The sequence below is a fragment of the Vombatus ursinus genome, unplaced genomic scaffold (assembly GCF_900497805.2).
Source record: "Vombatus ursinus unplaced genomic scaffold, bare-nosed wombat genome assembly UNPS02014859.1, whole genome shotgun sequence".
NCBI lineage: Eukaryota > Metazoa > Chordata > Mammalia > Diprotodontia > Vombatidae > Vombatus > Vombatus ursinus.
The window spans coordinates 468,565-482,624 of NW_020954637.1; the positions used below are offsets into that span (position 1 = coordinate 468,565).

Here is a 14,060-nt window from a genome sequence, read left to right on the forward strand (position 1 = left end):
ACCCAAAATGATAATTTGAGGAGAACCTGGAAAACTGTGAAACAAAGAGGCTGTATTGACACCTCCAGCTCTCTCTGAATTTCAACCACAGTGTCTCAATGTCCATCCCTCACAGCTTGGAGCCCTGTTAGGTGCTGCCAGATTTCACAAAATAAGTAAATTTGTCTCTTTCTTGAAAAGATCAAATCAAGTCAATGGCCTTTCTGGCTTGTAAGAACACCAACCCAGAAAACATCAAAGTCTACTGCACAAAACCCAAAATAGTGGGGGAGGAGTGGAGAAAGAGCTCAAGTCCTGAATGGGCCACCATGCCACATCTGAGTTCTTCCCTCTTTTCATAGGCTGGCTGCTCTTCTCCATTCACTCTCACCTGGAGAAGCCTTCAAATATTTTGAGTAAACTCTCAGTTAACACTACATACCTGTTCCCATGCTAGAAAGCAAGAGGAAAATATGCCATTACTTTTCTAGGGAAAGTCAGATATGATGAGCCAATACGTAACTCTGTAATTAAAAGGTGAGTTAGTCCAACTGCCAAGAGGCATCAGCTGGGTAGGGGGATAGAGATAACAGGCTTCTGATACATCCTGGCTGAAGAACCCTGGGGACGTCACTTAACCTGTTGAGAGTCCTTGGGCAACCCTAACCCTCTCAGGTGTGAACGTCATGGCCACAGAAGAGTCTCCTACACCAATGAAATCAGAGTGGGGTCCAAAAATTTTTTTTAATTAAGCGTTCCCATAATTAAATTAGGGGGGAAAGAAACCAAGAAGGTTTATTTGCCACCATGGATTGTAATAACAGTACAAGTAGTAATCCTGGGCATCCCTTCTGCATCTCTGGCACCGATAGCTTAGAATCATCTGTCATCAAAGAGAGAAGGGATCACAGGGATAACTATGTCATTCAAGGCCCTCATTTATGCACAAGGAAACTAAAGCTTAGGAGGTACAGGAGTAGAAGAAAGCACACTGACTTTTCAGAGTGAGTGACCTGGAGTGTAATCTCAGCTCTACTGCTCTCTATCTCTGTCACCTTGGGGGAGTCACTTCAATTTGCTAGATAAGGGGGTTAGATTAGAGGATCCCCATGCTCCCTCCTCCTGCAGCAAACTAGCAGTCAGGATTCACACCCAGGTCTCTGGCCTCCTAGGCCAGCTCTTTCTCCTTTGGTTAACATGGGGGTCAAAAAAAAATCCCAATATCATGACTTTGTTTTTCAATACAATCCAAACCAAACATATACTAAGCACTTACTATGGACAAAGCACTGGGGCTGGACTCTGAAAATACAAGGATAAAAAAATAGTCCCTGCTCTCAAGGAGTAATCTCCTATTCTAGCAAAATTCCATGTTAATCTTCCTGTCCTTACCTATCCTCCCAAAGCAAATTACTCAGATTCAAATTCCAGTTTTCCTCCTTGCTGACCCCATGACCTTGGGAAATCACTGAAGCTCTCTAGGCCTAAGGTTTCTCATCTATGAAACACCAGGGTTTGACTAAATAACCTTTTACATTCGCCTTATAGCCCTAATTCTATGCTCCTCTAGTAGATGCCACTTAAAAATATTTAATTACTTCAGCATCCATCCAATTACTTGATTTTCCATTCACTGTTCAGCTTCTCCCCACCTCCCCACATTTACTATACCACGTCAGTGACAAGTGGCCCATACAACTTTGCTTCATGGTCAGAGCTCCATAAAATCTTGGCATCTGAAGGGACCTCAAAGTACAAATCACTCCTGAGTAAGAATGCTCCAAGAATCTAGCCTTAGCATAAAGCCCTCCAAGGAGGGAGAAGGCAGTGAGGTAAAGTAAAAGAGAACACCAGTTCTTGTAAGTTTGCTAAGCCCTTTACAAACAGCCTCTCCTTTGATCTTCACAACTCGGGGAGGAAGGTACCATTATTTTTCAGATAAGGAAACTGAGGCTGGGAGAGGTAAAGTGACATTGCCTTCGGTCACAGCTACTAAAGGGCAAAGCAAGCGTCAAACTCAGGATGATAACACGAAGGAGTGTTGTGGGAAAAACACACTGTAAACCTAAAATGTGAATCATTATTCTCTCCCGAAGTTTCCTGTGGAAAGTACTTCCAAATAATCATAAGCGACAGAGCCCTTTCACATTGACTTTATCATCCACCTCTACACCTTCCACCTATTCCCCCCACTTCTGCCCTCTATGTCCCCTAATGGATTTGATTTCTCCCTGTGAATAGATCAAAATCTAACTTGACTAGAGTACTAGCAATCAGTCCAACACAATCAACAATTTGTGAAGAAGAAGTGGGAGGGGAGCAGCTAATGTCTTGCCTCCCGAATGCTAGATAAATGTGCTCCCTCCATAGCTAAGTGTCTGTAACTGGAGCCCTTTGAAAGCCCCTCTGAAGGCAGCATGGATGCCTCAGCAATCCAGTGGAGACACAGAAGGCTGCTGAGAAGGGCAGAGGCCCCAGGAGCTGCTCCCCAGCTCAGAACATGAACGTGGTCAAGGTGGGACAGTAAGAGCTCCGTCTTCTCCGAGGGTGGCTGGTCTGCCTGGACAGCATTCTGGGCCCAAGCCTGAGCTCCTCCAGGCCTCCCCAGCACCCAAGTGGCCCTTCCCAGAAGGCTCCTTTGATGCCACTGAACAGTGCTCTCACAAGGCTGCAATTAGATGAGTTGTGCTTTTAAAAAAAACAACACCAGAAGAGAAAAGGGGAATGAAGGAATAGCAGAAAGAGGACTCAAATAGGGCTAACTGCTATTCCCACTACCAGTGTCTGAGACTGGGATCTGAGGCTAGTTAAAGCTAATTTTCAGATTTAAAAAAAAAAATGAAGACAAGGTAAAAAGTTAGAATTGGGAGTCAGGCTAAGTACACATCTCCACGACTCCATTTGGGGTTTTCATGGAAGAGATACTGCAGTGGTTTGTCATTTCTTTCTCCAGCTCATTTACAAATGAGAAAACTGAGGCAAACAGGGTGAAATGACAGGGTCACACAGCTACTAAGTGTCTGAGGTGGGATTTGAACTCAGGAAGTTGAGTCTTCCTGACTCCAGGCCCCGTGCTCCATCCACTGCATCACTGACTTAATCACACATACGTAGTTCATAGCTAGAGACCAAGGCAATCAGGACCCGGCTGCTGGCTGCTACTGTCCATGAGCTATTTCCATCCTTTGCAAGGCTGCTTAGTGGTTCAATTCTAGAACTGCCAAACCCATCCTGACTCCCCCCTACTTGGAAGAAATTTTTGTTCATGCCTTAATCACTTCCTGTCCTGCCGAACGCAATTCCCTTTTATGGCCTTTCTAGTCCCTCCTCAAGAAAACCCAAGCCAGCGTGACTCCACAGCTCCAAGAGTACAGGAAGTGGGCAGGTCAGTCATTGCCCTCCTGCCTCCTAGAAGCCCCCCTTCATGAGTCTCATTTAGGACACTATATCCAGGTTTTCCTCTTATTTACCTCTTTACTGGAAATGTTCAATTGAATGGGGGCAGGAGGGAAATTTTGTCATTTGTTATTTTGCTTCCAAGACTCAGAATGCACTTGCCACTTTAGGCAAGTCTGTCATAGCTCTGGGCCTCAGTTTCCTCATCTGTAAAGTGAGAGCAACGGACTGGAGGACCTCCAAAGGTCAGTCCAGCTCTTGTGTAGAGATGGTGAATTCACAATTCACTAAACTGAATGAGCGTTTAGGACCTTTTCTCCTCCTGAGTTCTCCCACCTTTAAAAAACCAATCCTGTACTTGCGCTCCATTAAAACAACCACTGATAAGCTTTCAAAGAAAGTCTAGGAAAAAAGAAAAAAAAAAGATCCTTGCCATTCCCACTGAGGAGCAAGAAATACAAAGCTTAGAAGCCTAAATCTCCCTCAAGGAGCTCAGCAAGTTTACCAAACTCTAGACTCAAGGTAACATTCTCTTAAATTGACCTGGGTGTCTTTGGTTCAGTTATTTCACTAACTTCTCCCAGGAGATTTCTATCCCCTCATCATTGAGATAAGGTATGGCCTGGTCCAACTTTAGCTGGGTAAAGTAAAGTAGGATCCTGTCTGCTCCGGACATTTGTTCTGTCCTAGTTGCCAGTGACCAGGACAGTCTAGGAAAAGAGATCCAGAAAGAAGGCTGCACCCTGAGAAAGGGGACATGGCGCTGGGCAAGCTCTCCAGAGCTGAGGGAGGTTTTTCCACGTCTGTCGGCAGCCGTTTATAAATAGCCGCCTGGCCGGCACCACAAGTTTGAATTGTTCCCATCTTCAGCCTTCTTCCTTCCAAGGCTATCAATCCTGCACCAGCTTCCTGCTGATGTCAAGAGCCAGCCCCCTGGCCATTCTTGGCTTTTCCTCTTTCTTCTGAATGGCTTGCCTCCTCCTTGGCACTCAGTTCGGTTTAATTCGACAAACATCTATTAGGCACATACTCTACATGAAATGCGGTGTGTCACGCACTAACTGCATAAAGACAAAAAAGGAACTCAACTTAAGGCATTTACATTTTACTGGTGGAGGGAAATCAGGTGGATTCAGACAAGCAAATACGAGATAATTTGGGGAAGGAGAACGCAGGGTCCCCTGACTGAGGGGAAAGGCTCTGATTGGGAGGCAGCGAGGAGGGAATGTATTCTGGGCATGGGTAGCAAAGGCAACTGAAACGGAATGAGGAGTATGGGGGACAGCAATCAGGCTAGCTGAGCTGGAATGCAGTGTATGCAGGGGAAAAGAGGCTACATTTGGAAAGGTAGGTGGGAAGCAGATCTGTAGGCTTTAAACACTAGGCTGAGGAGTCTGTCTTGCCCTAGGCACCATGGGGCCACCTTAGACTCTGAGGCAGGGAAGTGATACAGAAGAGCTATGACCTAGGAAAGTTATTTTGGCAGTAGTGTGAAGGTTGAACTGGGGAGCAAGGAGACCAATTAGATTATTGCAACGGTCCTGGGAAGAGGGAATGAAGACCTGAACTGGGGGAGTAGCCATGTGAAGGGGCTGGATGCAAGAGATGTTACTGAGGCAGAAGTGACAAACCATGAGGGAGGAAGACTTCAAAGTAGCCCCAAGCTTGCAATCCTGAGGCTGCAACTGAAAAGGAGGTTGCTGGTGGCAGGCCCCAAGGATCAGGGATTGGCCCTGTGCTGGTTATGTTTTTTATCAATAACCCGGATAGGCCCTGACGGCATGCATTTCAAATCTGCAAATGACACAAAGCTGAGGACACATGGAATTACAGTCAGTATCTAAAAAGTCGGGTTTAACTGATTAAGATGAAATTCAATAGGGATAAATGCGAAATCCAACACTCGGGTTCAAGAACTCAATTTCACAAGTAAAAGATGGGGAGATGTGGTTAGACAGCAGTTAATCTACAGTTAAAGGGCCGGGGATCTCAGTGAACTGAAAGCTTCAGGAGTCAACAAGGTGCGATGGCTGCCCAAAAAACCAGCACAATCTTGGGGTGCAATGGGAGATGTGTGGCTTCCAGGCAAGACCCCAGTGGTGATCACTGGTGGGCACCATGCTTGGGGAAGGACGTTGATAAGCTGGAGAATGTTCAAAGCAGGGCAAACAGAAAGGTGAAGGGCCTGGAGTTCATGCAGGCTTAGAGAATTCCATTCCACTGAACAAGCACCAGCCAGGCAGGCCTAAAGGTCATCTCTATTGGCTTATATGTCTCCAGTAGACTTATTGTCCATGCAATACTGGGTTGGTTGGTTGTCCTTCGTTCTCCAAGAGGACCAAAATGACTTCACTAAGCTAGAGCCAAGGTACAGCGTGTCCAGCTGTGGCTGATCAGACCAATACGGGCTTGGAATGCTCTACCACAGGTAGGGCACAAGTAGTCCATGTGAACTGGGTAATAAGAGTCTTAACTCCCCCTGCGGAGGAAGGCCTACTACTTCTCAGGGACCTTCCGTCTTCCTCAGTGCCATGCATGATATTCTAGACACAGCGATCGCATAATAAATGAGGGTTGCACTGACTGACTGTACTAGTGCCTTACTGTTCTGTGTGGAAACAGCCATATGGGGCTGAAGAAAGCTTGGAAAAGAAAAGATGTCCCAGGGACACAAGAACCATTTTAAGGCATTTGAAGGGCTGTCTCATGCAACAGGGATTAGACTTGGTCTGTTTGGCCACCTGAAGGCAAAACTAGGAGAAATAGGTAAGAGCTGATGAAATCAAGACAGTGGCTTGATATAAGAAGTGGAGCTATCTCAACCAGAGAGGAACAGGCTTCCTTAAGAGAGAGTAGATTTCCCCTCAATGGATATCTGAGCTTTAGTTTTCTCATTTTTAAAATGAGAAATGTTTAAATCCTATGTCTTAGTTCCTAATATAATGACCATCACTCCACAATCTGTGTAGTCTTGCCCTGTTAGAATGTAAGCTCCTTGAGGGTAAGAATTGTCTTATTTGCTTCTATTTAACACTTAGAAAAATGGCAGACACAGGTTTCAGAAGAAGAAAGCAAAGCTCTCAATAGTCACATGAAAAATATGCTCCAAATAACTACTGATTAGAGAAATAAAAATTAAAACAATTCTGGGGTACTACCTCACACTATCAGATTGGCTAAAAGAAAAAGATAAGGACAAATCTGGAGGGGCTGTGGAAAAATTGATACACTAATGCATTGTTGGTGGAGTTGTAAACTAGTCCAACTGTTCTGGAGAACTATTTAGAATCATGTCCAAAGGGTCATAAAACTGTGCATATTCTTTGATCTAGCAACATCGCTACTAGGTCTGTATCCCAAAAGAAATCAAAGAAAATGGAAAAGGACTTATTTGTACAAAAATATTTATAACCACTCTTTTTGTGGTGTCAAAGAATTGGAAATTGAGAGGATGCCCACCAACTGGAGATTGACTGAACAAGTTGTAGTATGTAATTGTAATAGAATACTATTATGCTGTAAGAAATAAGGAGCAGAATCATTTCAGAAAAGCCTGGGAAAACTTATATGAACTGATGCAAAGTGAAATGAGCAGAACCAGGAAAACATTGTATACATTAACAGCAATACTATACAATGACCAACTGTGAAAGACTTAGCTACTCTGATGAAGGCAATGATCCAACACAATTTCAAAGAACTCATGATGAAAAATGCTATCTACCTCCAGAAAGCAAACTGATGAACTCTAAATGAAGACTGAAGCACACTTTTTTTACTTTTTTTTCTAAGGGTTTTTTTTTGTCTGTTTTCTTTTGCAACATGGCTAATATGGAAATATGTTTTGCACATGACTTCACATGTATAATCGATAACAAACTGCCTGCCTTCTCAAGGAAGAGGGAGGATCAGGATGGAGGGAGAGAGTTTGGAACTCAAAATTTTAAAAAATGAATGTTAAAAGAATTTTACATGTAATTGGGCAATATTTTAAAAAATAAATTTTCAAAATGCCTGACACATACATAGTAAGCATTTTAAAATCCTTTTTCATTCATTCATTAATAACAAAAAGAACAGGATTTAAAGACAGAGATTAAGGGGATCCAGAGACCTGGATTCAAATTCTCCTTCTCCCTCCTTTATGTATATTTCCTTCATGACCTTGGGCGATTCACCTTACTTCTCTAAGTCTGCTCTTACTATAAATGAGGGAATGAGGTTGAGTGACCTCTGAGGTCCCTTCCAGCTCTGAGCTTCCCAATCCTAGGATGATGCCTAGGACTTCCTTTCCATGTGTTTCAGTTTCCTTATCCATAAAAATAACAGCCCTGAAGTCTTTTCTAGCTCTCCATCCTAAATAGGTGGCATTTACATAGCAGTTCACAGAACTAAGTCAGTGGCTCCTCAATAGGCTCCAAGGTAGACAGGACAAATATTATTATTCCTTATTTTATAGATAAAGAAGCTAGCGCTCAGAAAAGTATCTTGACCAAGCTCATAAGTAGCAGAGAACTGGCATTGGAACCCAAATTTTCTCTCTCCAAATCCAGTGTCCGTCACTGTCTTACACAGGTCATTCAAAGATCTTTAATCTATCTCCCCAAAAACATTGTTTTAAGTCTATTTCATCCTGGTTAGATGCTCTAAGCATAAATAATAATGTTTTGCTATAAATTCAGAGCAGAACAAGTTTGTAACACTACCATCATGAACAGCAATCTCCCTCTACCCTCAGTGTCCTAAAAAATATTAATTAAATAGTCCACTACCACCACCTCAAATATTTCCCACATGGGTTCTGAAAAGAGAATCTGAGAAAAAAAAAAAGTAACATCCCATTGCTCCTGGTTTTTGAACTGCTAGGGAAGGCTGTCACATATAGAATAGAAGCTCTCTCTTCATCTCCACCTCCTGGCTTCCTTCCCCAGTCCTCTTTCATTTCAGTGCCTACCCACTGAGATTATCCTTTCCAAGCCAGGCAGAAATCTGGTTCATAATAGAGTTGTTTGCATTCGAATGTGAGCTCCTTGAGGACAGACAAGAGAATAGAGAAGTACCGGACAAAGAGTAAATGCAGGTTGATTAACAAAACAATTGGCCCATATTAAGATAATCCAGGTATGCTCCAGTTAGTCTCTCAACTGGTCCTTCCCCTTCCATTCCAACTGGTAAATTTAAAACTAGGCTTCTGGCACTCAAGAAGAGAAAAGGTTCAGAACCTGTCCCTGCCCTCCCTCCAAACACTCCCTTCTGTCTAACTTCAGATCCTGTTGAAGGGAAGACCTGCCACCCCAAATACCTCCAAAACCATGGAGTGACCTGTAGCTACTTAACTGGCTGGTCCTTCTCTGACCCAAAAGGTAAAACCATATCTGAAAGAAAATCTTCCATTTGAGGACTTTTATATCACTTGCAAGACAGCACCCTCTCTCCCAAACCTTTCACTCCTTTTTTTCTTTTTTTTTCCCTCCCTGCTCTTCACTCAGAAAATTCCTAAGAGGGAGAAATATAAATTCAAAATTTCGAATTACATTGACATTGGAATGATGATGGCCAGCCTGCATAACCTGTCCCCCAGCCATCTTCTCACAGCACTAAGTCTGAACTTATTTGTCATGTGATATATATTACAGTGACCTGTGCTCGTGTCTATGCCTTACGAGGGCAGAAACAGTTATCTAAATGTTACATCTCCCTCCTAAGATGGCCCAAAGCATAACTTGGTATACAACTGGCCATCATTAATAAAAGTTTGCTGAATGAGTGAATGTTGAATTAATTGCTGTTAACATCTAAGAGAATCTTTGTTCTTTAACAAACCAAGCTAAAAAACCTCAAAGATTTTAAAAAGGCTGACCCCAGACCCGGACACTTGTAAAAATTCTTTCCCCTCCCATTTTAGAGTGAAAATATCAAGAACTGGAAAAAAAAAAAGGAGAGATGTTATGAATAATTATTCTGGTAGTCTAGAAACTGCAAAATATTGTGAAGCAACAAGGGGAAAAAGAATAGTGTAAAACCCCCATCCACAGTGGCTAAGGATGTTTTTGTCATCACAATTTCTCTGCTAAAACAAAAGACAACACACAATTGGTCCTGTGATAGCAACACATGCTACCATGGCCAAAATGTTGAATCATGCAAATACTCAATGTCTGAGAAAGAAGAAAACCAGATGGTCAAAGAATTAACTAGCAAAGTTCTATTATCTTTTCCAGAGGCTAGGGAATGGATCAATTTTTGTAGCAATTTTTCAAAAAGTTATATTTTAATCCCAGCCAGTCCAAACAGCTCAATAAGAAAGCTACAGAAGCTACTATTTTTTTTCTAATGCTATGAATCATAACTTATATTTACATAGCGCTTTTTTAAGGTCAACAAAACTCTGAATAGACTTTATCTCATTTGAGGTTCACAATAGCCCTATCTGACAGATGAGGAAACGAAGGTTCAGAGAAGTCAAGTGACTTAGCTCAGTAATGTAGCTAGGAAGTACCAGAAGCAGGATTAGAACTCAGCTGTCTCCTGACTTTAAACCCAGAAATCTTTCCACTGGAGAGCCATTTCCTAAAATGTTTTATTCTCAAAAAAACATTTCTTTCCTCAAAAGCGTCTTGGCTAGATATTACTGATTCTGTATCTATCTTAAGCTCCCCTTGGTTCCATGGCGAAAGGAGCTGCCAATAAATGCACATTTTAGCTTTAGTGACTTTCGACAAAGCTAGGAAGAAGATCAGAGTGGGCTAAGGACCACAGGGAATCCCCTAACCAGAAGAAAACAAGCCATGAAAGAACTCTGCACAGAAGGGTTCTTGGAAAAACAGAGGGAAGGGAGAGAAAGAAGGAAACAAGCATGTATTAAGGACCTACAATGTGCCAGGCACTGCACTAAGCGCTTTACAGAGATCTCATTTGAACTGAAGACAACAACCCTGAGAGGTAGGTGCTGTTATTATTCCCATTTTACAGTAGAGCAAACTGAGGCAGTGAGTGCAATGGCTGCCCATGATTACACAGCTTGTGTGTGTCTGAGGCTGGACTTGAATTCAGGGTCTTCCTGACTCGGGAGAGGGCTGGACCTGGAGAGGTTGGGGGCCAGTTTTATCACAGCAGCTTTTCACATCTCCACAAGGTGCTCCTAATAGAATCTCACCTTAAACACTCTAATTTGGGGAAAGAATCTTACCCACCCACAAACCTCCCTCACAACCCTGTCATAGCGGAAAGTTTAGAACTTAGTGTTAAAAGGCCAAAGTTTGAATCTCTTTTTCATTGATTAATTGTGACTTTGGGAAAAGTCACTGATACCTCTGAAGCCACACGGTTAACATGTGCAAAATGGGGGAAGTGGGAAAGGTGGGATAATGGGCTCTAATGGCCCTTCCACTTCTAACACTCTAAGAGCTAAGGTCTACTCACCCAGCTCCGGTCTAAGCTGCCAGCTTCCTGCCAGCTCCAACTCCTAGCTTCTATGTGCCAGAGCCCTCCTTCTGCCTCTGAGGTTCGGTGTTCTAAGTGCCCTCTCAGCTGTGACATTCTATGTTCTAAGATCCCTCCCAGCTCTGACATTCTGTGTTCTAAGGCCCCTCCCAGTTCTGATATCCCATGTTCTAAGATCCTTCCCAGGTCTGACACCCACGTTTTAAGAGCCCTCCCAGCCCGGACATCCCATGTTCTAAGGGCCCTCCCAGCTCTGACACTCTCTGAGACCCCCCCCCCACACACACACACTCCACGTTCTAACAAAGGTTCCCTCCAGCCCACGAGTCCAGGGATCCCCAGTGGTCTCCCGTTGGAAGGAGCCTTTAATGGGGGAGGGCGGGAGGGACGAGGCCCCGAGGGCAGGCACAGCGGCCCCCCCACGCTCCGCGGCAGGAGCGGAGCCGGGCTGGGTCTCCCGGAGCTGCTCTGGGCGGGCGGCCCGGCAGAGAGAATGGGCCGGTTGGGCGGGCAAGCGGGCGGGCTCGGCAGGGGCCACGCTGGACCCCGCTCCGTGCTCCCCGAGGGTCCCTCCCGTCGGGTCCCGGGCGCCCCTCACCTTGACGAAGAGCTCGATGACGGGCTCTTTGTCCTCCTCCTTCAGCCCGTTCACCGGCATCGACAGCGCCATGGCCCGGCTCGGGTCCTCGGGCTCCGCGGGCTGCTAGCTACTGGTCCGGCCGCGCGCCTCCGCCCGCTCGAGCTCCCGCACTCGCACTCGCTCTCGCGCTCCCTCCTGGACGCTCGGACTCCCTCCGGCACCTACCTGACGCTCTGCCCGCACAGCGCGACTGAGAGGAGGCGGTGGCCGGCGCTGGTGCCCACTCTAACGGCCGGCGGGGGCGGGGCCGGTGCGCCTCGTGCCGCCCGCCCCTCCGCCTATCCCCACGCCGAGGTTCCTCCGAGCCCCGGCCCATCCTCCTTCTGGTCCCGCCCACGTCCTCCGCCCCGCCCACATCCCTCTCCTTGTTCGGTACCGCCCCTGCTTTCCTCCTCCCCTCCCTCTCCTCCTCTCCGCTCCACTTGCCCCCTCCACGTCCCCCCTCCTCACTCCTCCCTTACCCTCCCCATCCCCATTCCCTTCGTTCTTCCTCCTCCACAATCTCCCGGCTGTCCCCTTCGTCTCCCTCCCTCTCCTCATCCTCTTTCCCCAACTCCCACCACCACTTTTCCCTTATCCCCTTCCTCTCTCCTTTCCCCCTCTACCCACTTCCTTCATTCTCTTTTTCTCAGTCAACAAGCATTAAGAGCTGACTGTGTGCCTTGCAGTGTGCTGAGTGCTGTGGGGGCACTAATACAAGCTAAAAGAAAGCCAAGACCTGCCTCTTCTCCCTCTCTCTTTCTCTCTCCCTTCCTTCTCAGACCTCCTCCTTCTCTAACCCCTGCGTTCTACAAGCTTTTCCCATTTCTCAATTTTAATGCCTTCCCTCTGAGACTACCCCCGATTTATCTTGTTTATACATTGTTGTTTCCCCCATCAGATTGAGAGCTCCTTTGAATGCAGGGATTGGTTTGTTTTGTTTCTTTCTGTCTCTCTCTCTCTCTTTTTTTTTTTTGTTTTTTTGTTTTTTTGCTTTTCTTTGTATCCCCATCGCTTTGCTCAGTGCCTGGCACGTAGTAGACTCTTAATAAATGTTTGTTTCGCTCCTTAGCACAGTGCCTGGCACTTAGTAAATGCTTGTTGACTGACAGGAAAGGGGTACAATTTGTACACTGCTAAGTATAATATAAGTAGGGTAGGCTGGGAGAGGTGAGGACAAAATGCTCTAGAAAAGGAGGAGAGATCACTTTTAGCTGGGGACTGGGGGAGATTTTCTCTGTTCCTTAGCCATCCTCTCCTTTCTTTCCCGTCCCTTCCCTTTCCCCGGTCCCTCCCAGCTCCCTCCTCCCTTAGGAGAAGGGGCGTGGTCTCTCGGAGTTGCGGCGGGAGCCAGCGCTGGTCCCTCTCCTCCCCATCCCCATCCCCATCCCCATCCCCATCCCAGTTATAGGGAGGAAGGGGTGGGGCCAGCACTCTGGCGCTATTGTTCTCGGGAGCCAAGGGGGCTCCCAGGAGCTGCCCGGAGCATCTGCTCCCCTTCCCCTTCCCTAGGGGTGTGGCTTCTCCCTAGTGGAGGGGTGGGCAATGCTTTCGGGGTGGGAGGGACAGTTCTTGGAGTCCCCCTCCCACCTCTCCCCCGGGAGTGGAAGGGAAATTCCCCAAACGGCTCGGAGCCTAACTCTGCCCTCAGCTGCAAAGCCCGCCCTTCCTTCGGCAGCTGCTGCTGGGGCTGTGCCCAGTGACCTCATGTCTGAGGAGGCCCCTCCTGGCCGAGGAAGAAGCTGTTCGCCCCCCTCGCCCCCACCTTTCCTTCCGCCACCGCCCGCTGGACCTGAGACCCTAGGAATTCTTTAAGCCCAGTAACCCCAGCCCACCCCCTTCCCGTATGTGTCTTTTTGCCTGCGGAGTCATCCTGCCCTTCTCCCCCCTTCCTTTTTTTTTTTTTTTTTTTTAACCTTTGAGAGTATTGCTTTCGTCCAGCTAGCACTACCCTCGGACCTGCTTAGGATGGACAGGCATCCCGGGGAAGGAAAAAAAAAGCCAGAGCAGTTACAGGGTGCCATCCCACTGCCCTGAAATTCACTAGCTCCCCATCTCTGCCTCTTGTAATACTTGGATTTGTCAAGGCTCAACTCAGCTGTCACCTCCTCTTGGAAGCCTTGCTGGATTTCCCTAGCTGTTCATGCTCTCTCCCTCCTCAGATTCTGGTCCTACCCTCCCTGCATTCCTCCTAAAATGTCCTGGTTTGGTTTTCATCTTTGTACCCCCAGCCTTGTGCGCAGTAGTTTAATCATGCTTACTGAAGGCGAACAAGACTGATCCTTTGCTCTTTTTTTTTCACATGGAAGAGGAAGGGGGAGTTGGGAGTCATGGGACAAGAATATAACCTGTTCACAAATAAGTCTAAGAAAGGGAAAGAAAGAGCAATAATCTGTGCTCTGACATTTTGTGTTCTAAGGTTCCTTCCAGGTCTAATGTTCTAGGTTCTAAGGCCCCTTTCACTTCTATAGTGTATGTTCTAAGACCACTTCCATCTCTGATATTCTAGGTTCTAAGGCCCCTTCCAGCTTTAATATTCTAGGTTCTAAGGCCCCTTTCACTTCTATAGTCTATGGTCTCAGACCACTTCCAGCTCTAATATTCTAGGTTCTAAGGCCCCTTT

General features: G+C 46.1%; 1 protein-coding gene across 1 annotated transcript in view; it reads right to left on the minus strand.

The window, feature by feature from the left end:
• The window catches only part of CLIC4 (chloride intracellular channel 4), a 107,280-nt gene extending 95,701 nt beyond the window's left edge, over positions 1-11,579 (minus strand). Inside the window, exon 1 of the mRNA XM_027841375.1 lies at positions 11,417-11,579. Coding sequence (XP_027697176.1) covers positions 11,417-11,488 — 72 coding nt within the window. The 5' untranslated portion in view covers positions 11,489-11,579. The remainder of the gene's footprint in view (positions 1-11,416) is intronic.
• Positions 11,580-14,060: the final 2,481 nt, after the last annotated feature.